General features: G+C 39.3%; 1 protein-coding gene across 1 annotated transcript; it reads right to left on the bottom strand.

The window, feature by feature from the left end:
• Positions 1-919: 919 nt before the first annotated feature.
• Positions 920-13,319, bottom strand: LOC115589084 (uncharacterized). Its single transcript, XM_030429782.1, has 9 exons — positions 12,150-13,319; positions 11,878-11,933; positions 9,697-9,753; positions 8,081-8,140; positions 7,296-7,895; positions 5,772-5,825; positions 5,626-5,685; positions 4,016-5,206; positions 920-3,904 (listed from the first exon to the last, which is right to left on the bottom strand). Exons 2-9 carry the CDS (start codon positions 11,894-11,896, stop codon positions 2,268-2,270), a joined length of 3,678 nt encoding a protein of 1,225 aa, XP_030285642.1. The 5' UTR covers positions 11,897-11,933; positions 12,150-13,319; the 3' UTR covers positions 920-2,267.
• Positions 13,320-23,540: the final 10,221 nt, after the last annotated feature.

Below are 23,540 nucleotides of genomic sequence, written 5' to 3'. Positions count from 1 at the left end.
GGAGTGACTTTAGTTTGAAAAGTCTCTTCCTCTTTGTGTCACTACTCACTCTTCATCATGTGAATTAGAGTCGAGCCCGTTCAGACAAATGTTGTCCTGCATGTCAGTTATCTTCATGTCTCAACATGATGCTTCATACTGTGGAACTGTTTTATATCTTATTTACATTTCTTTATGTTTTTACTAAACTGGCACCAGAGGTAGTTTCAAAATAAAAGTCAGGAGAGTAAATGTAACCATTTTAGGGGGTTTGAACATTGTTCGAAACATTTAAGATAATATTAGCTCAAAACTCAGCGTATACGAAAAAGGTCATTGTCACTCCGTCCTACTCGATCCCAACACTCTGGACTCACGGACTCAAGTTAAATCATTTGTAATGTCGTTATACCAGCCTCCCTTCACAAATCACGTGATTTTAAGAGTTGTATTGTCATGATAAAGGTAAACATTGTATAAACTACAACACATTCTAAATCCTTGCTGCCTGCCTGTTAATTCGGCATTTAATACAAAACTAAGTTGTTTCTTTCTTTGTAAAAAGTGTCGGTTTCTCAAGATTAAAGTTCCATGTCTGAAGTATTTCTTACCTCCCAGCAGCTGTTTGAACACATTGTTATCAGTGATTTAACTATTTACACCCCATTTAATTCAAGAATACAATTGAATGTAAACATGTACAATTTTTGAAATACATTAACTTATATAGGCTGCTTTTTTGGAGAAAGAAAAATGAAGTCACCAGAGTCCCTAGAAAAATGCTTAATTTTTTGACTTGTTGCAGTAGGAGGAACTGTATAAACTTTGTGAAACGCTGTCTACAACTCCGTCTTAACTATTTGAGCCTTCTTATTAATTTGTGAAAGCAAAACTCAAAACTCAATTATAACTCTGGTCAATCATCAGACTCACCATTTAGTTTCACTTTGTATGGCATGATGTACTCCATCATACTGTTTATTTTTTATTGTCTTTCAGCAGTATATCTAAAAAAAAAATAAATAAATAAAAAAAAAACTGAACTTGTAGATTCAACATGAGATGATTTTTTTTTTAGAACATTTTGTTGTTTGATCATCACAGCAGGTTGGAATATTTTTTTTAAACTTTGGCAGAAATTTGACAACATTGTGAAGATCGTATATTTCTATATTCACACAAAATAAAACAAATGAAATATAAACACCAGGGTTGGAGACCTACGTAGCAGGCCTCTGTCATTTTCAAAAAACAACTTATCTTAAAGGACACACTGAACTCACACAACATCTGCTGTATAATAAAAAGGAAATGAAATAATAGCACATATTAAATACAAATTAAGATAATAAGTCTCGTGTTAAATCTGCAATGACACAAGTCTTGAGGGAGATGAGGAATAACATGCATCATGGAACCAGAGGAGGGCAGCAGATACACACACACAAATCAAAAATCAAAATAAACCTGTGGTTCTCCTTCAGCATGAAGCTGCAGTCGACATACAGTATATTGTACTTACCACCTGATTCAATGAGGCAACAGAAGAAAAAATGATTTTGTTGAAAACGTATACAATGAATCACAGACTCTCAATGCCACATGAGAAAAAATTTTTCACATAAACTTGAACTATTAAAACCCTGAAAAGACATTCCTGGCAAGACAAAACAATGTCTGATGCCAGATGTTAAATAAATGTTAATTTATTCACTTCTCTGTGTTGTGTGACTTATGCTGAACCTGTTCAAAAATATATCTAAATCTAGAAACACCTCATGTTTCTGGGACAGAATGAGTCACATCTGATCCAGCTGCCCTCATCTGGCCCCATCATTCGCCTCAGTTGTAAATCTCTGCAACTGAAATAAACTTCAGTATAAGTTTGTTTCTGCACCTTGACATCAACATGATCACTGTCTTGTACAACAACTGTGTGAGTATTTTAACAAATCGGACATTTAAAAAAAAAAGAAAAATGATTCTTCACTGTGAACAAAGCCTGACCCATCAGTTCTGTTGTTACGGTTGGTTACCTGAAGGTTAATTTTGTATAGAACCAGTCACAAAGCTCTTTAACATAACTTCATGGTAGAAAACTGAAAATGACACATTTAAACAAGTTTGCTGATTTCACATTTCTTCTCAAAGAAAATCAACAGCCAGAAGTAATATTAGTATTTTTTGTGTCATCTTCGCAAGTTTCAGTTATTGAAACTGAGTGAAACAAGATAAAAGGAATCTGAACCTGCTGCGTTGGCGTGATGTTTACATGGAAACAAATCTCCTCATAAAATCGAACACCATGATCTGTCGGCTTGATGCAAAAGTTTCTGTAGCAAGTCACTTATTTCATTTTCATGTTTTTGCTGCAGATTTTTCTTTTCCTCCTCATTTTCCTCCCTCCTCATTTCCTCTTTTTGTTTATTCAGTAAGTCACGGATTTTATCCAGACTCCCTCTCTCCTTGGAAACACATTTCACCAGGTCAGAAATTTGACTATGATGTTTTTTCCTCATTTGTTCTTCATTGTGGGCTGAAAGTGCCTTTAAGATGTCGTACTGTTCCTCATGCTGTCTCTCCTTGTCTGCAATATCCTCGGTGTATTTCTTCTGGAATTCATTCAACTCTTCGGCTTTCTTTCTGGCTTCTTCTTCATACGTCTTCTTCAGTTTCTGCAATTCATTGTTGTAGGTCTCCACAATGTGTTTTTTCTCTTGTTCCTCTTGTTCTCTTCTGATTTGATCCTCTTCCTTTCTCTTCTTTTCATCATGTTTTCTCACTTTTTCATATTCTTCTTGAAGCTTTCTCAGTCTTTCTTGTTCCTCCTGTCGTCTCTGTTCATCTTCTCTGTATCGTTTTTCCCACCATTCTGTTTGTTTTCTCACCTCGTTCTCTCGCTCTTTTCTCATCTCTTCTCTGCTCTCCTCCACTTTTTTGTAAATGTTTTCCTTTGATTCTGCCTCTGATCTTATTTTTTGCTCCAAAGCTTGAACTCTCTGTTTCCACTCCTGTTTCTGACTTTCTTCCTCTTGTTTTCTCTTCCTGTTCTCTTCTTCTCTGATTTCCCGTTCTTTCCTTCTCTCTTCACGTTCTTTCTCGATGCTTTTCTCCTTCTCTTCAAGTTGTTTTTCTCTCATCTTTCTCTCCTCTTCAGTTTTTGCTCTCTGTTCTTCTAGTCTTCTTTTCATTTCATTCATTTCCTCCTCATGTTTTCTCTGAAGTTCCTCCATCTTTCTCTTCATCTCTTCTTCTTTCTCCTTCAGGATCTTTTCCATCTCTTTCTGTATCGCTGCCTCGGCCTCTTGCAGCATCTCATTAGTGTAGCAGCTGCCTCCATTTTCTTCCACCATGGTGTTAATCTTGGTTATCAGCTCATCGACCTGCTTGTGGTTGTGTTTATCCCGGTTATTGAACACATGATATCTTCCTCCACAGTCACGGATCAGATTCTTAAATGAATCATCACATTTCTTGTCAATGTAATCTTCAATGGACACCTCCTCATATTCTAGTAGATCTCCTCCGGTAAACAGAATGATGGTGAACCTTTCAGAATTCTTCCCGAAGCCTTTCTGGATAAGTTTTAATGTCTCCTTCTCCTCTTGTGTTAATCTGCCAATTGACATCACCAACAGGAAGACATGAGGTCCTGGAGCAAGAAGACTGATGCATTTCACCATCTCCTTATTGACTTCTTCATGGTTCAGAGTTGTGTCGAACAGACCAGGAGTGTCGACCACAAACACAGGATGACCGTTCACTTCACATCGTTCTTTCTGACAATGTTTGGTAACTGAATGTTGGTTTAATTCAGCATTAAACACTCTTCTTCCTACGATGGTGTTTCCTGAATCGCTTTTTCCACTACCAGTCTTTCCAATCAGCACGATCCTGAGACACGTTGGACTCTGTTCCTCATCAGCTGCAAAACAATAAGACCTGGAGTTATTTCAAATATTCAGAGTTGCTAAGATATAGCATCAAGTGCTACAAATGCTTCAGAAGACAGAAAAAACATTTTCAAAGTACTTACAAGTGATGTTGTTTTTCTTTCTCAGACTCTCACGTTCAGCTTGCTGCTTGATGAGCTTATCCCTTTGTGCATGTGCTAATGTTTCAGTTGTGTAGCAGGATGGTTTAATTCTTTCCACGATGTTGAACAGATCTGGGATCTGCTGCTTGTTGTTGATGTTGAGAACAAAGTATCTTTCTCCATAGCTCTGACGGAGCTCCTGAATGTCTCTGTTCTTGCTAACGAAGTCAACAACAGCTGGAGCTGTAGGATCTGAGTCCACAGTGAACAGAATCATGGTGAAGCGATTGACTCGCCAGCTGAATGTGTCCTGGATGGTCTTTAACTCTAACTTGTCTTCATCGGTGAGAGAACCCACAGGTAGGACCAGGATAAAGGCGTGGACGCCCTCAGGATGACAGAGGGAGATACACCTGAGTGATTCCTCCATCACCTCCTCCTGAGGTTTTCCACACAAGGCAGGCAGCTCCACCAGAGTAACCCAACGTCCACATACCTCTCCCTGGTTTTTAACACACTCTGATGAGTTGGAGACTGAAGGAAACGCTGTCTGACCTAAAATGGCCTTCACTGCTGATGTCTTCACTGCTCCTCTCCTCCCACACAGAACCAGGTTTACAGCTGGTCTGATGTGTTCAGACTTTGGTCTGATGGTCTCTTCACTGAAGGTGAGGAAGGCTCCTTTGTTTTTATGCACAATGTTCTCAATCTTCTGCATTAACGACCCGTGGTTGTCTTCAGACATGTTGTAGTGTCTTCCTTCACAGTCTTCAAGGAGCTGACGCAGAGTAGATCTAGTTTCCTTCCACTTTTGTGTGGTGATGACCATCGAGTGTTTAAAAGAGTCTCGACCAAACAAACTCAGGATGAACCTCAGTGTATCTCTGTTCTTCTGTGTGAATTTGGAGGGCTTCACTAGCAGCAGGAGAACATTTGGTCCAGGGCGACACAGATCATCACACTTCACCATCTCATCGGCAAATGCTGCCACAGACAGACTGAACATGTCTGGAGTTTTTACTACACTAAGATAGTTTCCCTTCCACTCTCTCCAGGCGTCCACAACTTGTTTGGAATGTTTTGGTATATTAAAATGTTGACTCTGCAGGATGAAGTTACCCAGCTTTGTCATTTTGTCTTCACTTTTCCCCATCAGTACAATCCTGACTGTAGGTGTTAAAACTGCAGGTGCTGAAAAAAAGGGGGTGGAGCACATTAGGGTTGATGGAAACAGGTAAGTTGTCCCAAATTCAAACACTGGGCCACAGCTGGCAGTTAGATCTAAAGATCACCCATAGCAGTGGGTATCAACCTTTTTTGGGGGACAGGACCCCTTCATCTATTGTCCAGGCCCCTAATTGCCCCCATCAGATAATATGTTTGGTAATATGTTAAGCTGAATGACTTCCCCGAAACTGATTTGGTTTGAAAGATAACATCCAACATTAAAAAGGTGTCAGCAGGCTTACTCTATACATACTCGGCTAGCTGCTTAACCCACTGCATTGTGATGGAGGCAGTGAAAGTAATCATATTACTATAGTGCATTACTAAGTACTGTTATGGCCCACTGCATGCTACACATTCTTAGATTTATTTAATGTACTTACGCTGGTTGCTTGTGCTTTCTACAGGTGAAGGAGTGGGTGATGTAGAAAAATATTTTTGCACTGTTGAAAAACAGAATCATCAGTATTAATTACAGTAAATCAATGTCCCCTCTAATTGCATGATTATCAGTTCCAGGCATACTCACAGCTGGTGAAAGGATTTTTTACTGAATGCACTGTGTCCGACAGATATTTCAGCCCTATGAAAAAGGTAACAACATCAACTGTAGAACTCTGACTGAATGTCATACTTGCCAACATTGGGTTGTGAAAAATAGGGAGATTTTTTTCATTGGTGTATCGGCCCAAGTAACAAGGTTCCTTCGCCAGGTGTGCGATTTATTTGTCATAATTTCTTGCCTTGTATTTTAAACCACACATGTCCAAAATTCTTAGAACAGTGTTTCCCCTAATTTTTTTTATAGCAGCTGTGCTCTGAGTTGATAACCTAGCAACACTAGGGGGTCTGGGGGCATGCTCCCCCGGAAAAAAAATTGAAAAATGACCCTTTAAATCTCACCTACTCGTGAGATTTTTGAAAAGAAAATCATTTTCAGAATTTCAGAATCAGAATCTAAGACATGAGACAAAATAGCGTAGAAGCTGACATTGCTGCTTGAAAATATGTTAACATCGTGAGCATTTCAGAAGTCAGTGAGCCACATGACATGGAAGCTATTGAGAAATAATTCATAATATTTATCATAATAATTCATCATAATTTCTGCATATTAATATTCATATTAAATAGAGGAAGCACTAAAATACAATAACAATAGGTGTCTTACTCGTCCAGTTTACTAATACAATCTGCAGCTGGTTTGGAGTCACTGGGTCACATGACATGAAAGATATTCTAAAAAACAGCAGTTATTTTGTATTAATTTATTTATGCTAAGTAATTTAGTGACGGTCCCTAAATCAGTCTCAGTGATTCAGCGCGAGGCTCTGAGAGGTGAGCTGACCGTCCTCCTGCTGCTGACACTGGGAGAGCCTTAGTAAAGTCTCAGCTGGACCCGAGAGAATATCCACAGAATATCCAAACTGAAACTAACTTCACCCCGGTTCGATGAGTCGCCTGTTGCAGCCTTTGAATAGGATGACGAGGATTTCAGTCACTCAACTTCAACGGTACAAATAGCAGTAATGACAATAATAATCGATTTCAAGATAACTTGGGGTGTGGTGCTTTCACTGTGTGCAACTTAAATTCCCCATTCGCTCGTGATATTAAACCGACAAAAATCACGTCATCATCAAAATCAAATGTCATTATGTTTATCAATACCCGACCGACCGTGCCTTGCGCAACGCCCCCCCCCCAAAAAAAAAGAAAAACGGATTTGCATGATTCACGAGAGCCTCATTTTCAGGTCGGAAAAGCCGGATTGCGGGATTTATCAGTAACAATCAAACACCTGCTCATCCACACAGGCAGGCCAGGGTTGCCAGATACTGCAACAAATATAGGGACACAATCTTACTTGTTTCCTTTACTGTAAAATCGGGAGATTAACGGGAGAAATTACTGAGCGGGAGCATCGAGGGAGATAGGGTTAAAAATCGGGAGTCTCCCGCGTGAATCGGGAGAGTTGGCAACTATGGAATGTTCAATTCTGATCAGGGATGACTTCTATTCATCACATTGTGAATGTAGCTCTCGTACTTACCAGCAGCCCCGAAATTACCCAAGTTTATATGGGGTTCATCTCCTTGTGTCGTGCCTTGAGGACCACCAGGTAAATCAGGTGTTGCAACTTCCAGCACCATTTTGTCCATTTGGTCTAACAGCTGCTGATGGTCAACAGGCCATATTATGTTGGATCTACACTTTGTGATCATGTCTCCCAAATGTGTATTCTGCATGCATTCCACGGAACTTGGACTCTCCTCTCTGGGTGGTGCTTTCAGAACCAGTGAATGATCAAATGATTGCTCACTGAAGTTTTCAAGGATTGACTGCAGCCTCTCTTTGTTTTGCTCAGTGAAGTCTTCAGGCTGAAGAACCAGCAGGAACACATGAGGTCCAGGAGTAGAGAATCTCATACAGGTATCTACATGTTCCGTCAGTTCTTCTAAGGAGATGTCGGGATGCAGCAGATCTGGGGTGTTGATAAGAACTATATGTCTCTTTTTAACTTGTCCTCTGACAATCAGACAGCTGTGTGGTTCTTCCTCGGTGTTGAACACAGTCTCTCCCAGTATGAAGTTCCCCACTGAACTCCTCTGAGACCAGCTGTTCCCCAGCAGAATCACCCTCCGCTCAGACACTGGAACGACAATTACTTAAATCACTGAATCAACTCTATCAACTAATATCATATGATAACAGATCTGTTGCACTAATACAATTTACATTGATATAATTTTGGCTCCCTTAGAGGGATTATCCATCAGACAATGTGAATTATAATTAAACACAAGAATAATTCTGACTCAGATGAGTTTGACTCACTGTGAGGTTGCAGAATCTCAATGCTCGCTCTGCGCTTATGGGGTTGATGTTCATCTGTAACTACAGGAAACAGAAATATACACATTATTTCATCTGTTCTCCTTTGACTGAGGCACTAACAATGGTATCATTCAAATTGTGTAATTATTCTATACTGTTAAAAACTGTCATTTACCATCTTGCTCTTACAAAATAATTACACCTTGACCTTACTAGTGTTAAAGGGATAGTTCGGGTTTTTTGAAGTGGGGTCATATAAAGTACATATCTATAGTTGATATGTTTTCTACCGTTATCACTGATCAGCGCAGCAGTTCTCAGTTTGGAGAAGTAGAGAGCCGCTCCAGCCCAGACGCTCAGCTTTGTACTGCAGTGAACGGGGTCCAGAGAAAAAGAGAAATTAACCACCTAAAACAAGGCTTACGTAAAAAAATCTGTATCAGATAAAGTGTACATTGTTTAGGTAAAATTCACACCGCTTTACATCGCCGTCAGACCGCGCTTTCTTTTGGCACTACATTTTCTAAACTGCAGAACTCCCATATTCCTACGCATGAGTGCTAATGCGGAAGGATACGGAGAGTTAAGTTTCGTTTTTATCGAAAGTAAACCTCCCGTCCAGCCGCCGCTCGCAGATCAGCTGTTGCCCAGTTACGCTAATGCGTAGGGATACGAAGGTTCTGTGGATGAGAAAATGTAGTGCCAAAAGAAAGCGCGGTCTGACAGTGATGTAAAGTGGTGTGAATTTTACCTATACAACGTACACTTGAACTGATGTAAAACATTTTAGGTGAGCCTTGTTTTAGGTGGTTAATTTCGCTTTTTCTCTGGACCCCGTTCACTGCAGTACAAAGCTGAGCGTCTGGGCTCCAGCCCAGAAGCTGCGCTGATCGGTGATTACGGTAGGAAACAGATCGACTATAGATATGTACTTTATATGACCCCACTTCAAAAAACCCGAACTATCCCTTTAAGTTGCACAGTTTTCTATCTTATTTGATTTAAGACTTTGAATTGTGATTAAAGTTCTTAAAATTGCCATTTGGTATATTTACCTTCAAAAAGGCAAAAAGCCATCTCTGTCATGATTTTACAGTTCATCATACAAAATATATAAAAAACAACTATTTAAACTATTCAATTTAAAGAATATTTACTTATTTTTCCTTTGGATTTTTGGTATTTTTATTTTATCAGCAGATGACAGTGATCATCACTGGGCAATGCATATTGTTCTGTATGTTATGTAAAGTCTCTATTTGACCCACAGGTCCACTGCAGTACTACAAACAGTTCAGAATATGGCAGAAATATATTTGTTGTGCAGCAAAATCATCATTGTGGTTTTGCCGACTGTGTGTAGCGGACCAGTTGTTTGTTGTTAAATATTACAGCTCTCTTCTTTCTAGTCATGACAGCTTTCTTTATGACCTCTGTACTTCTCAGATAAAACAGCCTAGGCAACCTATTGGACTGTAACACGCTTGTAAACTGTATATACTCCTAATAGTGGTTCTTTACTACATTACATTCCTGTCAAGCAGGTGCTTCACTTCATAAAGTTCCTGGCAACTGCATTTGCTGTTTCAATAATATGTTCTCACAACTTGACTCACAGTTAGGACGGTCAAGATCAGGGCTCCTGCTGCGCCTCTGGGCACCTGAATCACCATCTATAAAAATACAGAAAACACAGATGAAGCCTACTTTTCCCTTTAGACTGAAAAGGAATATTTTGTTAACATGCATGACAGAAACAGTGGTGGACTTTACTTTGCCATGGCAGCAGCCAGTAGCTCCTGAACACTGTGTTTCAATGTGTTTTGTGGCTTTTTAATCTTGATTACTGAAGCAGGCATAACTTATAACAGATAAGAACTCATCATCATTGAAAAAGGAAGTATGAGTAAAAATCAACACAGAAATTTGATCAATCAAACCACCTTGGATTGTGTTTTGAGACACATTATAGCCAGATGTTGAAAAGGTATAAATCCATTCAGCACTCTAAGAGAGTAATCTTTACTTGTCCCACACTGTAACTTACTGTAACTATGTCAGTGAGACGTCTGAGGGAAAACACAAACACCCAGAGGAAATGAAAATTGGAAAAGAGATCTGAGGAGTGTCTCATTCATTTCGCCTAGACAACCATGAGATCTATGTGAGACCAAAGTGAGGTTGTGGCTGATTTCTCCCGTTTCTCAATTGTTTCTCCCAAGGTTTAAGTGGTAAAATTTTCCTCTGGGCAGCTTCCATCTGCTGTAAAAGAGAAAAGATTCTCCAAAGATTTCAAGCATATGATTTGTTGTGCACTGCATCACACAAGGCACAATTACCTAGTACTCATGGAGCATTAAAATTGAGTTTTAGGTTAAATTTGTCTATCAATAACATTGTAGGCAAACAGAATGGGGCCAATAAAGATAAACACAGTTTACAAGCGTAACTTTGTTAACCAAACCTTAAACATGAACCAACTGGAATGCAGGTAGTAACAATCAGAGGATTGTCTGTTTAAGCTGACTCGGGCTGAAACACCTGGTAGTAACAGCTAAGTTGTCACGACTTCAGCCAGGATTTAGTTTTTAATTTGTCTGTTTTGCCTTTAGCTTGTTGTTGTGTCGGCAAGCTAAGGACGGTCACTACTTTCAAATTAAAAGCTTTTGAAAAAGGAGTAATATTACGCCATGGTTTTAGGAAGACAGGACGGCACATCGCCTTCCTTACCTTAGAGCAAATGTGCTGCCTTTTTGATCTAAAAAGGGCTACTGTTTCTGCACCTTAACTGTTTTCTGTATTGTGCTATTGGGTTCTTGCCTGCCATTTTGTGAAACATAACAGTAGTACAAAACTTCTGTTTCTCAGGGCTGGTAACACGCTGTGGCTCTATCTCTGGTTCTACTACTCAGGCTGAAATGCAAGGCAGTAATAGCCAGACGATTTTTTTATATCACAGGGCTGGTGGCACACTGTGATTAACACGAGGAACACTTTAATTGTCATGAAATTATGATAGCTTGACTACAATGCATTGAATACAGGATATTCAAATGCTGAACTAAAATTTTCACATTTTCTAAAGAGCACTTTAAACTTGAATTGATATCAGCAATATCAAATGGCTCAAAGTGGCAGTTAATAACCTTATAGATTTAGGTTAAAAATTAGATAAATCAATTGTTTGTAAGTACAAATCAGTGTGTGTGTGTGTGTGTGTGTGTGTGTGTGTGTGTGTGTGTGTGGCATGATAGAGAAACAATGATCACTGGATCAATGGTCACTGATATCTAGGGATGCACCGATCCGATATTAAGATTGGATATCGGCCCCGATATTGACAAAAGGGCTGGATCAGTAAAATGAAACAGATCCACGGGCCAGTCCAGTTTTTTTTTTTTTTTTTTTCCTCCATCGCAGCACATCCTAGTCATTCTTCAGCGCATGCTGGAAAAAAGAAAGTTGTTGTTTGACCAACTCTTTATTAGTTTATTCTTGTTACAGTTACTCACGTCACATTTCTCCGCTGATTAGCTCGTAGCCCTGCCATCAGTCACTCACAAGTGACATTTATATACTTATACGGACACATCTGAACAAATATTTCAAGTGTTCCCTTTATCATGATACCTTGATAATTCAAATAGACATTGTAATAGCAGATACACTTGGTTAATTATCAAGCAGAGACACAAAATAGAGGCTAGTTCTTAACAGGTTACCGTCTGAGGACAGAGACGTGTAGAAAGTGTGAGAAAAAGTGTTAAACCAGACTAATAAAGTCTCACCAGACTCACCAGATCCTGTATCCGCCATGATGTCACTGTGCTGCAGAGATCATAGACTTGTTCTGCTGAAGGGGAGAATAAAGAGAATTTAGTTGTTGTTGTTTTTTTTACACTAAATTAGACATAATTAACTAATGACTAGCCAACATTTATGTAGTGTCAGATCACAAGACAGGTTATCTCATGACCTTTTCCACACAGCAGATCCAGACCACAGACCTCTTGTCTTCAGTGGCTTTGGCTGATGAATGGTTGTTGAATTAATGACTTTGAATACTTACGTGTGTCAGTGCTGCTGCATTGTGTCCTCTAAACTCTGAGGGTGAAGTCAAAGAGCTCCGTGTCACCGACTGTCCTGTAATATGTGAACATCATCAAAATCATGATCAGACACAGGTAAAAATGTACAGTTCATTTATTCATTATTTGGTTAAGATTAAAGTCTGACAATCCAGTGAGTGAAATGTTAAACATAAAAAGAAGCAAAGGTAGTGAAGTCAATGGATCTCGCTTCGGAACGAACTCTGGTGACAGCTGGACATGAAAACCAAACAGATCTACCTCGTATGATTGATGGTTGATGGTAAACTCACCCTCTGAAGTGTTCTTTTTATTCTCTGGAGGCATTTCCTCATCAGAAGTTGTTATCAAGTGTTCCTCCATACATCTACCACAGACTTCAGAACAGCTGACACCACATTCAGTGACATAATGATCCTTCCTTCTTTTAGCTTCCTCGAGAGCTGCTACACTCTCATTCATTACCTCTTATCTTGTTCCTCTTGGGAGAGACTGAGTGTTGTGTGACATCTTGTGGTTGTATTTAGTATTACAGGTCCAGTCTGAGGCCTGATATCAAACCAGTTTTAAGATGCAAATAAGCCAAACTCAACAGCTGCAAACTTGAACAGCTCAGAAATGTAACAACAGATAATTGTGTTGTTTGAGTTCTGTGGGTGAATTATTTTCTTGATTCTGTTGGAGATTTGATCTAGGGCTGGGCGATATGGCTGAAAAATCTATCACGATATAAGTGTTTCATATCAGTTGATATCGATAATTATTGATTTTTATTTCTTTTTTTACTCATTTGAAATAAGTAAAATTTGAAAAATAGCCCCATAAATGGTGACTACAGGTGAGATATTTGGAAAAAAAATCGAATCGAAGACATGAGACAAAATAGTGTGGAAGCTGACATTGCTGCTTGACAATATGTTAATGGGATAGTTCGGATATTTGGAAGTGGGGTCATATAACGTACATATCTATAGTCGATCTGTTTCCTACCGTAATCACCGATACGCTCAGCTTTGTAGTGCAGTGCACAGAGTCCAGTGCAAAGCGAATTTTAACAACCTAAAACGAGGCCCACCTTAAAAAACCTATATTATTGCAAGTGTACTTTGTATAGAGAAAATTCACACCACTTTACATCGCTATCAGACCGCCCTTTCTTTTGGCACTATATTTTCTCAACCGTAGAACCTCCGTATCCCTACGGATTAGGTTCTACGGTTGAGAAAATATAGTGCCAAAAGCAAGGGCGGTCTGGTAGTGTCTGTGTCTGAAATTACGTTTCGTTTTGATCGAAAGTAAACAGAGTTGTGTGCATAAACCTCTCGTCCAGCAACTGGGCCTCGCACTGTATTTCGCCGCTCGCAGATCACCTGTTTCTGACGGAGGTAAGTGAAATTATCGAACGTTCTATCAAACATATTTACTATTGATATTGATCACGTGTCTATCGCGATAGATATCGTTATCGTTTTATCGCCCAGCCCTAAGTTGATCTAATTCTGCATATGTTCTGACCCACTACAGGGAACATGGAGAGCCTGTATGTATTACCATCTGCTACGCTGTTGTGTTAAATTATATTCTTGTGCATTTTTATGGAGGCACTGCATTTTATAACAAGCCTAACATGAAAAGAAGCTCCTTATTTGAAGGGAGTCTGAATTTCTATTTTTCTGGAAATGTATCTTCTCAGTCTGATTTAAATAGTTTTCTCTCCTGTGTTTATGACTTGATGAAAAATTAATAAGCTGTTATTAATTGTTGTTTCTCCAAAGTGTTTGTGTCTGCAGACTCTGCATGCTCAACGATCCACCAATTACATTAGTTCTTAATCAGTGTGCCGAAGCAAACCAACCCCTGCACATGGAGTGAGTCGCTGGTAACAACATTGACAAATGAGCAAGAAACAAGAGAACATCGGGAAAACGAAGACTTGGTGCCAAAAAGAAAAGCAACGTCAGTTATCTTGAGTTATTTCGGCTACAAGAAGGATGATATTGACCAAACACTAGTGATTTTACTGTACTGAATCTCTAGAATCCGTTCATTAAAATGATTCGTTCAAAAGATTCGTTCACCGAATCGTTCAGTGCTCTCCAACTCCCTGAACTGATAAGCAGCCAAACGATCCGTGATTCAGTTCATTAATCAGCCCTGAGGTTCCCGTTCACTTACTGAGAGACGGTGCGTTCACAGACTATAGTACACAATCATTTGCTGGAGACGCAGCGCTGCTTTGAGTGGTATACATGCACTAAAATTATTACACGGTGAAAGTGTCCTCTGTGCACAGTAAAATCACTCAACATGAGGCTACATGGATGTTAGCAACACAGCGCTAGTTTTAGCAGCACGGTTACTGAACGTGAATCAACTCCTCTGCCCTGAGTGAGTGACACAGCGCCACTTTCAGCACAGTACGTGAACGTGAATCACGTACTGGTGTCCCTCCCTCGTTCGCGAACGACCTGCTGAGAACGTGAATTACGTTACCTGCTGAGAATCACGTTCGCGAACGTTAGTGACTTTTACTGTGCAGTAAAATCACTTAACGTGAAGCTACACAGATGTTAGCAACACAACGCTAATTGTAGCAGTAGGTTACTGGACGTGAATCAACTCCTCTGCCCTGAGTGAGTGAGTGAGTGACACAGCGCCACTTTCAGCACAGTACGTGAACGAGAATCACATCCTCAGCAACAGTTCTCTGTATGCAGTAGGTTCACGAATCATGAACGAATCAGCGCGAACGGGAATCACGTCCTCACAGTTCTCTGTGTGAGTCGCGGCAGTTCCACTCCCCGCTGGCATGCTCACTGCTGAGCTCAACTGAACTGAGAAAGGAACGTATCAGTTCAGGAAGTGATTTCGTTCACTTCGTTCACTGAAAAGATTCGTTCTTTTGAACGACACGTTTGTGACTGACACAACACTACCAAACACATGTTCTGTGCCACAACGAGAGGTAACACAACAAATTTGTATTTACGTCTGTACCACACTTATCAAAAACTTATCATTTTGAAATGCAGGTATATTTTTGTAGATGTGTCGCTAATAATCTCCAGGCGTCCGACCCTGTCGTCCAAAACAAAAAACAGATTTCAGTCGTTAAATAACCTGTTCATCACTCATTGTTAGTTACTTAATCTAATTATGAAGCTAGAATGTTCCATTTTAAGATGGAGAGCTCAAAAGGTTCAAAGTTTTGTTTACTGTCATTCAATTCACGAATGATAGAACGAAACATGTACTCAGGTCCCAGCACAATAAAAGCAAACAATGAAAGATAACAATGAGAATCTCTCTAAAACACAGACAGAAGCCATACTCATAACATTGACAATAAGAGGTGAGATCAGTGCAGGTTAATTGTCCACAAGATAGCAGCAGTGCAGCATAACATGAAGTGCTATTCAGGTCATCTGATGAAAATTCCTGTATTTTTTCACATCGCAATATATATCGCAGGGTTCAAAATAATTGCAACTTAAGTTTTTTCCAATATCGTGCAACCCTACCCTCAGGGCTTCTATAGAGGGTTAAACATCAAGTGAAAACATCACATTTTGTTTCATGGATTTAAATCTTACTTCAAGTGTAACTGACTTCCGGTACATATAACATCCGTTGAGTTAATTCATTCGTTTGATGTTCACATATTCTGTTTAAAGCAGTTGTCTGCGTTGTTACATGTGTAGTTTTGATACAAATAGAAAAAAAAAAGTTGTACATCTTTGGGACAGATACTGTCCAGAGTGCACAGACCGTCCACATCAGGGCCGGTGATCCAGTGCAGGAGCTGAGCTGAGCCTTTAAAACGAAGTCTGTGGCAGTCGACGTTTGAATTTAAAGGATGTGCGTGAGATTTAAATATATTGATTAAAATATTTTTGAGAATCCTCGTGTCTCTGGTTTGTTGTTAAGGAACTTATTGTGGACTCAGTAGTATGTTGTCATAACCATGGAGTAACTACTCAGTATAGTCACTTTAGTAAAGGTAAGGGATAAGAAGAAATTACAAAACTAAGAGGTTGCTTGGCGCTCTGGAAAATGTCACACATGATGTTGATGAATATATATTTTTTGTGTCAGTGTGATATGTTATATCAGTCATAATCATACAAAAGAAACATATTTTGTTCTTATTTTAACAGACTGACAAATAGTGTTCAGGTTAATGCGTACAGTTATATATTTCTTTAAGAGGTCACGTATTATTTTAATGTATTAAAGTTAATATTTCAGTATGTTGTAACTACAGTTATTTCATGTAACGCAGAGTTACAGACAGAAGTGAAGCTTCGATTGTTGTTTGTTTCAGAACCCGTCCACACCAACAGGAACATGTCAATATGGACTCTGTGTGTTGAACAGAACCGAGCCTAGAAGTTCTTTGTTCAGTCTCTGTGTGACTGAAATAACAAACTTTAGTTTACATTCTTGAATCACACCATGCTGATGTTCTGTGGAGTAACATAAACAGGCACAGAAAAGGAGATTTTAGTCTCTTTCTAGACGTTATAGAAGGTTTAGATCTGTTGTGTTTCATGTAACAAGAATGAAATTAAATATATTTATACCATGGTCTGGGGGAATACTCGATTCTGATTGGCTGCAGGGTGTCCATTAACCCCTGATATATGGACACCTACGAAGTAGTTCCAGTCAAATTGACTGTTCACCGCTGTAAATTAATGCGCTAGCTGGCATATCAAATCTGAATATTTTATTTCCAGCACTGAGTTCAGTCCGTCAGTCCTTCAGTGTCTTATCCTCTGAACACCACAGGGTGGCGACTGTAACACACAAGCTGCAGAAAGTTCACTTCCCCTCTAAACTTACTGATACACGAATAATCTCACATCCCGTTCGCTGTTCAGCTCTCTGCTTCAGGCTGCGGCCAGAGTAACGTTACACACGGCCGGTCAATTGTTCGTGAAAATCTTGCTATTGATTTGGGGACAATGACATGACTGGTTAGCGAGCTAATCGTGTTAGCTAGCATACTGTCAAATTATATTTACTGTTTGTCAACCGTATGCAATGTTATTGACTTTGAATCTTGCTAGCATAGCGTTAGCTTGCTGGCTCATCGCTGAGCGGACTAGAATATCTCCCGTTGCCAAGTCGTATCTATGATCCGTCCTATTTACTGGAGGAGTGAACAACGTCTCTGTTGCATAAGAATCTTACGGGAGAGTAATGATTGTTCCAGGTATTAGTCAAACCCTCAGGCGTTACCAGGGAAACTAAGTTATGGCTTGTGAAAAACTTTATATTTTGATTGTAAAACGCATGAAAATGTAAAATAATGGTCCGAATTTCTTTTCTTTGGCAAGTGACCATGGTATAAGCGGGATAATGCCCTTCGAGGTGTCCATAAACAGGAGTTAATGGACTTCGCGGAGGCAACCGTCCTCCGCTGCGTGTCGGACGGTTCTTAGGCCTCCGCTTCGTCCATTAACTCCTGTTTATGGACACCTCGTCGGGCATTATCCCTTACTTATTCCTCCTTCATAATATATCAGACTGTGATCCTCTGTCTGACCAGTCCTTCATCTAGAAACATCTGTTTAACTGCTCTATAGAGGTTAATGGGCCATGTTGTGAAAGTAACTAAAAGTAGTGTAATGTATTACTCTACGCAGACAGTAATATTGTAACTCAATATATTACTTTAATATGAAAGTAACTAGTAATATATAATACATTACATTTAGAAAGTAAGTTGCCCAACACAGACAAAAAGAGGAACTGATGATAAAGTATCTGATGAGTTGTTCTCAGTGTTGGGAAGATTACTTTGGAAATGTAGTTGGTTACAATTACAAGTTACCCCGTTGAAAATGTAATAGTAGTGTAACTATTTCAATTACTTTCTCAAAGTAATGTAACTAATTACATTTGATTACATTATGATTACTTTTCTTAATTTTGAATGAAATCTCTCAACTGCTAACCATTTTCACATTTTAAGACCTATAGTGTGATAAACCTTTCAGTTCAAAGGTTGAACCATATATTATGAGTCTGACCTCAGGCCTGTACTGCAAAGGAGGCTCACTTCCTCACTTAATGGAGCGACAACGGGCTGATTTCAGACAAGAGGAGCAGGTTGTTTTAATGGAGAGAGTATGAGCGATATAAAAAAGCCTGATCACAGCCTGAAGCAACAGTGTTGCTGCAAATATGACAAGAGGAGGCTGATTTTAATTTCTGACAGCTCTACATTGAGCTGCTTTTAAATATGAAGCTTTAGAGCAACAACAACTGTTGTTTTAAACTGTGTTTTATATTGTTTTTAAATATTTCACTGATCGCAATTATAAAATGCCAGTGTGTGTTTTATTGAAAGCGAGGCTGGTGTGCGTATGAAAATAGGTTACAGTGGGTTTTTTAGGTGCTGTAGCTACAAGCAAATCTCATGTTGTCTCTGTACAAAGACCTTTTTAAATGTGAGAAAACAGAGTAGACTACTCAAGATTTGCGTTTGGGCAACACATAACAGGTGAAACAATTAATTTATTCATGGCCACATTAAGTTAAATAATCTGTCTTGCTGCGAGCGCACAACTTCTTTCAGTGGTGACTGACTGTATATAAAAGTAAATAGGCTATAGCCTAATAAATGACCTCCTGACGCGAGTCGGATCATCAGCTGAGCAGCGTATCCCCTCAGCTGAACATCTGTAGGCGGAGACGCTCAGAGAGAAAGTAAACAGCAGCGGATCAGCGCGATCTCTCCCTCCGTACAAATGCTCTGTTCTGATCCAGCTCCACTGGACTTTCAAAGTAAAGGTGACGCCAGCTGTAAATGAGTTAAATAGTGAAACAGCGGCGCTTTTATAGCCGATTTTATGATTAAACTCTGAACAGAACCTGGTCGGGACCAGGTTATGAGCTAAGCATAAGTTACCATGGTGATCTAGCCGGGTTAAAAGAGAGCCACCTTTGTAATACAGGGAAGCCTGGCTTCTGTCTGTATGAAATGTTTTTTGTATTTCCAGCCCAGGAACATCTTGTGTGCCGCCGACACTGTTGCTGCTGAATCTGACTGCCGCCGTACGGTTTGTCGGTTGAGTCGAATGGCACATGACCAGAGAGAGCCAATCACAAGCGTCAGTTTTTGAAGGAGGATGTTGATATGAAAAAAACTAAAAACAAACATGAATCCAGGGGGGGCGAAAAACAATTTGATAAATCCGAGCTTTTGCGGCGATTTTTCAAATGTAACTTAAGTTGTAATCATTGAAATTTCCAAAAGCAACTGTAATTTAATTACATATTTCCTCCCAGTAATGTAACGGATTACAATTACGTAAATTTTGTAATTAAATTACGTAACGTCGTTACATGTAATTCGTTACTCCCTAACACTGGTTGTTCTTCAGTTAATCATGAAGAAAAGTGATCAGCATGTTGATTCACAGATTTCTATGGATTCATTAATACCTGATTAAATTATTATCTTACAGTCTGTAACGTGTTACAGTGTTAGAATCATCATGTTTCTGTGCTGTCTGGTTTATATTATGGGAAACAGAGTAACTGTCGAGTACACTGTGTAACTTAAATGTTTATAGATATCAACTGTCAGTTTTTAATATACTGTCAGTGACAGCTGATCAGAGGTGGAAGTCTCATTATTAATATTTCACATCAATACATTTTCAGGCACTATTCAACAGAAGTTAAATGACTTTTCTACATTTTGACTTTGATTCTTCTTCCTGCTTCTTCTGAGGCGCAGATCGTCGACAATGGCGGAATCTCCTCGAACAATTCTCTGTTTGCAGCTCGCTGCGTGAAGTTACTGACACCTGAACTGAACCTGCACTGGTACCGACATGCTGCATATATTCAGGTCCACTTCATTAGCTAGATGGGTTCTGTTAGATTCTGTTAGAGGTGTTTACTCACCGGCGGAACTTTCTGCTTCGCCATCAGCGAGAGAGAAAATTAGAGTTGAAAGTGAAAGTAAAGTTGACTTCCTGTTTTGACACGTGACAGAAAATAAAACGAATATATTATTACATTTGTCTGAAAAGTTTAGACTGATTAAAAGTCTGTTTAAAGTATGAAGAATAATAGACTTAAAGTATTAAAGGTGCAAAATAATATATCTCGCTATTGCTCTGAGACTCATTGTGTAGCGGACCCTTGGCATCAACAAAATGAGGCGGAGAGATTCATGACGGGTGCTTAGTTTTTGTTGTGTGCTGTAGCACCGTGAAAACTATGCAAAGGGAATACAGAAAGAAAATAAAGAGATCAGATTAAATACATGAAACATTTGATTTACAATTTCCAAACCCTCAATACAATCACCTCCATTCAATAATAAAATAAGAGATACATTTATTAGAAAACATGTACACTCATTGTTAAAACTTGATTAACCAAAAATAAATCTGGACACCTCAAGGATAAAAGTAATTGCCCAAAATTTGAGTTCCACATACCTCGTTCCACTTTACCAAGGGAGCTAATTGTTTGTCATGCTGAAGGTGCCGTTTGGAGAGACATCTGCCTCCTAATAATAATAAAACAAACTGCAGACTGACAGACTGCAGCAACCTAATCAACATAAAGATGGTACGTGATTACAATACATGGTTCAAAGCAAACTTACTCGGAGTACCACAAATAATCCAGACAAAGGAGAGACTCAGCAGCACAGATGCAGCACCGACCCAGCGGAGACAAAGGAGAAGGCGATTGAGATGCTCACAGGTGACTTTACAGGGCTCATAGTCTCCTCCCTTTTATACCTTGCTAAAACTGGCCACTAGATGGCAGTACAGGGTCATTCACCTGCTCCACAAACGGATTACAGAGAGAGGCTGAGGTGACACCCAAAACAATTTACTGTTCTTCACACAATGTGTCACAATTTGTGTATCTGATCAGGTTATGACGCACACACAGAGAGCACTGAAATGTGCTCCACAATTTTTCTATCCATTCCCTTTTCATTAGTGTTTTAAAGGTAGAAAGCATAACAATATATTTGAGGAAGACAATCGATAAATGAAATTGTACTTATTATTAAACAGCTGCTGCCACATCTAGAGTTGTTAATATGAAGCTGCTGAAGCTCGATCATTGTGTCATCAGCAGTGCAGAGACGATGGGACTGAAACAGAAAGAAAAGAAGCCGGGGCCAACAGATGTTTCATACGGAAGCCCGAAACGGCCATGCATTCATACATTTTATTTCCTCAGTTTTTCCGTGACAACGAGTTAATTTCATTTGCTTTCCCGAGATAACAGGTTAATTTTCTTGAGATCTCGAGATAACAAAACTTTGTTTTCCTGAGCTAACAATATAATTAATTTGAGATCTTGAGAAAACAAAAACCATAGTGTAGGCTAGTATATTAAATCATGTCATGTCATTAAAAAAGTAGTAAGGTAACAGGCTTCAGTTTAAACAAGTAGCTTGTTGTCAGTATAACAGGAATAACAAAGAAGAAGAAAACAATGTGTGTCACTCCCTCTTTCTCTCACATACACACACACACAAACACACAGCAGAATGCATGTCACTGTGCAAAACAAGAACATTGCGGAGGAGCAATCCAAGTTAGCCTGATGTCGTCGTTAACTACATAGCTTTACCAGCTACATAGTCCCGGGCTTTTAGCAATGTAGTTAACGATGACATCAGGCTAACTTAGATTGCTCTGCCGGTGTAGCTGAAGCCTTGCTAACCGTCTTTTTAGATTAGGCTCACTGAAGTGTAAAGATATGTGACACGATGATCAATATGTTCCTGCACCTCCATGTTGCTACACTGAATTATGTTTCCTGCAATAATTTATACTACGCTATCGTTTTGTTTTCTCAAGTTTTGTTATCTCGAGATCTCAAGAAAATGTTCCTGGTATCCCGGGAAAACAAATGAAATTAACTCGTTATCACGGAGGAAAACGAAGGAAATAAAATGTATGAATGCATGGCCATCTAGGGCCTATGGTTGGTGCTCTTGTTTATAAAACTAATAATCTGTTACCAAACTAGTTCTCAGTGATTTTTTCTTTTGATTGGCTGATAAGTTGACTGTTCATCTCCAGGTCCATGTGCCACCTGTTTACCTTTATAAGCTCCTGTCACTCTGAGGGTCTCTGGAAGGAGTTCTGTGTCCAGTGATTCTGACCGAAATGTTCACTGATCATTCATCAAGAGGTATTTCTTATTTGACTGAAAATAAGAAATACATTTACAGTGTTTGATTTCATTTTTTGGAGGCGCATATGATGGATCGGTATATATTCTAAGACATATGAGGTCAGTGAGTCTTTTCAACAATTATACTCACTGAGTCTCTGGAACTTGTTTGTATGTAGTCAGCAGCTCTTTGTTGCTTCATTAACACACTTTACAGTTGGACAGTGACAGTCAACCCCACCCTGTACATACATCAGTCCTGCAAACAACATGTAGGAGGAACTGCACATTTAAAGAGCAGAGTTGAGGAAAATCACATTTCCATTTTAAGTTTAAGATTCTTCTTCATCTTGACATTTCAAGTAGACATATTTTGGAACCAAGGCTTTACTTATTTTACTTTACAATACCCTTGAAAGACCACAGATCAGCCTGTGAAAAAGGATGCATTGCTAATGTGAGACCTGACCACAACATAGACTGTGACTGTGTATCTACAGTTGCAATGTTTATATTCCAAGTGTACCCATGCAATGTTTACAACCACAGCACTGTCTCACAGTGAGACCTGTAATTTGATAAACATACAACTGGACTGGGGTTGATATCATCAGAGGTATGTGCACATAACTGACATGCCCTGGCGTGTTACGCACATGGTATGAGCTCCTGCATGCTCAAAAGACACAATGAGCTTGTTCACTTGTTTCACTTCACAGACACACTGCTCTGTCTCTGACTGTCTGCTGGTTTACAGTTTCCTGCACAGCTTCAGAGTGAAATCACAGTTTGTCTCCTCTCCAACTTCCTCTCATATATATCTATCTGTGTGTGAAGCATCAGAGTTAAATCATAAAGAAGCTGCAGATGTTTCTCTTCTCTCCACAGAACACAGTGCATGATGGGAAACACTCCACTGATGGAAACAAGTTTGATCTGAAGTTCTAGTTATCTTTAAATGTATCCGACAGCGATGAGCCGACAAAGGTGAAGAGTCGCATGAGGAGGCCACAAACTGACTCTTTTACAAATAATCAAACATCCTAATGTTTATATAGCATCTTAATGTTTGTTTCTAATGTCGAATTTACAAGAAAGCAACACCGATTCGTGTGTCATAGTCTGCTTGCGGAGAAAGTGGTCAATTTTGAGACTGTATAAACTCAGAGAAACACTACAACATATTGTTAACTCTTTGG

Source organism: Sparus aurata, chromosome 10 (genome assembly GCF_900880675.1).
Source record: "Sparus aurata chromosome 10, fSpaAur1.1, whole genome shotgun sequence".
Classification (NCBI taxonomy): Eukaryota; Metazoa; Chordata; class Actinopteri; order Spariformes; family Sparidae; genus Sparus; species Sparus aurata.
This window is presented reverse-complemented; position numbering and strand designations above follow the sequence as displayed.

Excerpts from the sequence above, each read along its gene's own strand:
- LOC115589084 (XM_030429782.1), bottom strand. Across the intron at positions 7,896-8,080 it reads TGAGATTCTGCAACCTCACA|TGTCTGAGCGGAGGGTGATT; the intron begins GTGAGTCAAACT and ends TTGTCGTTCCAG. Across the intron at positions 5,686-5,771 it reads AAAAAATCCTTTCACCAGCT|TGCAAAAATATTTTTCTACA; the intron begins GTGAGTATGCCT and ends GTTTTTCAACAG.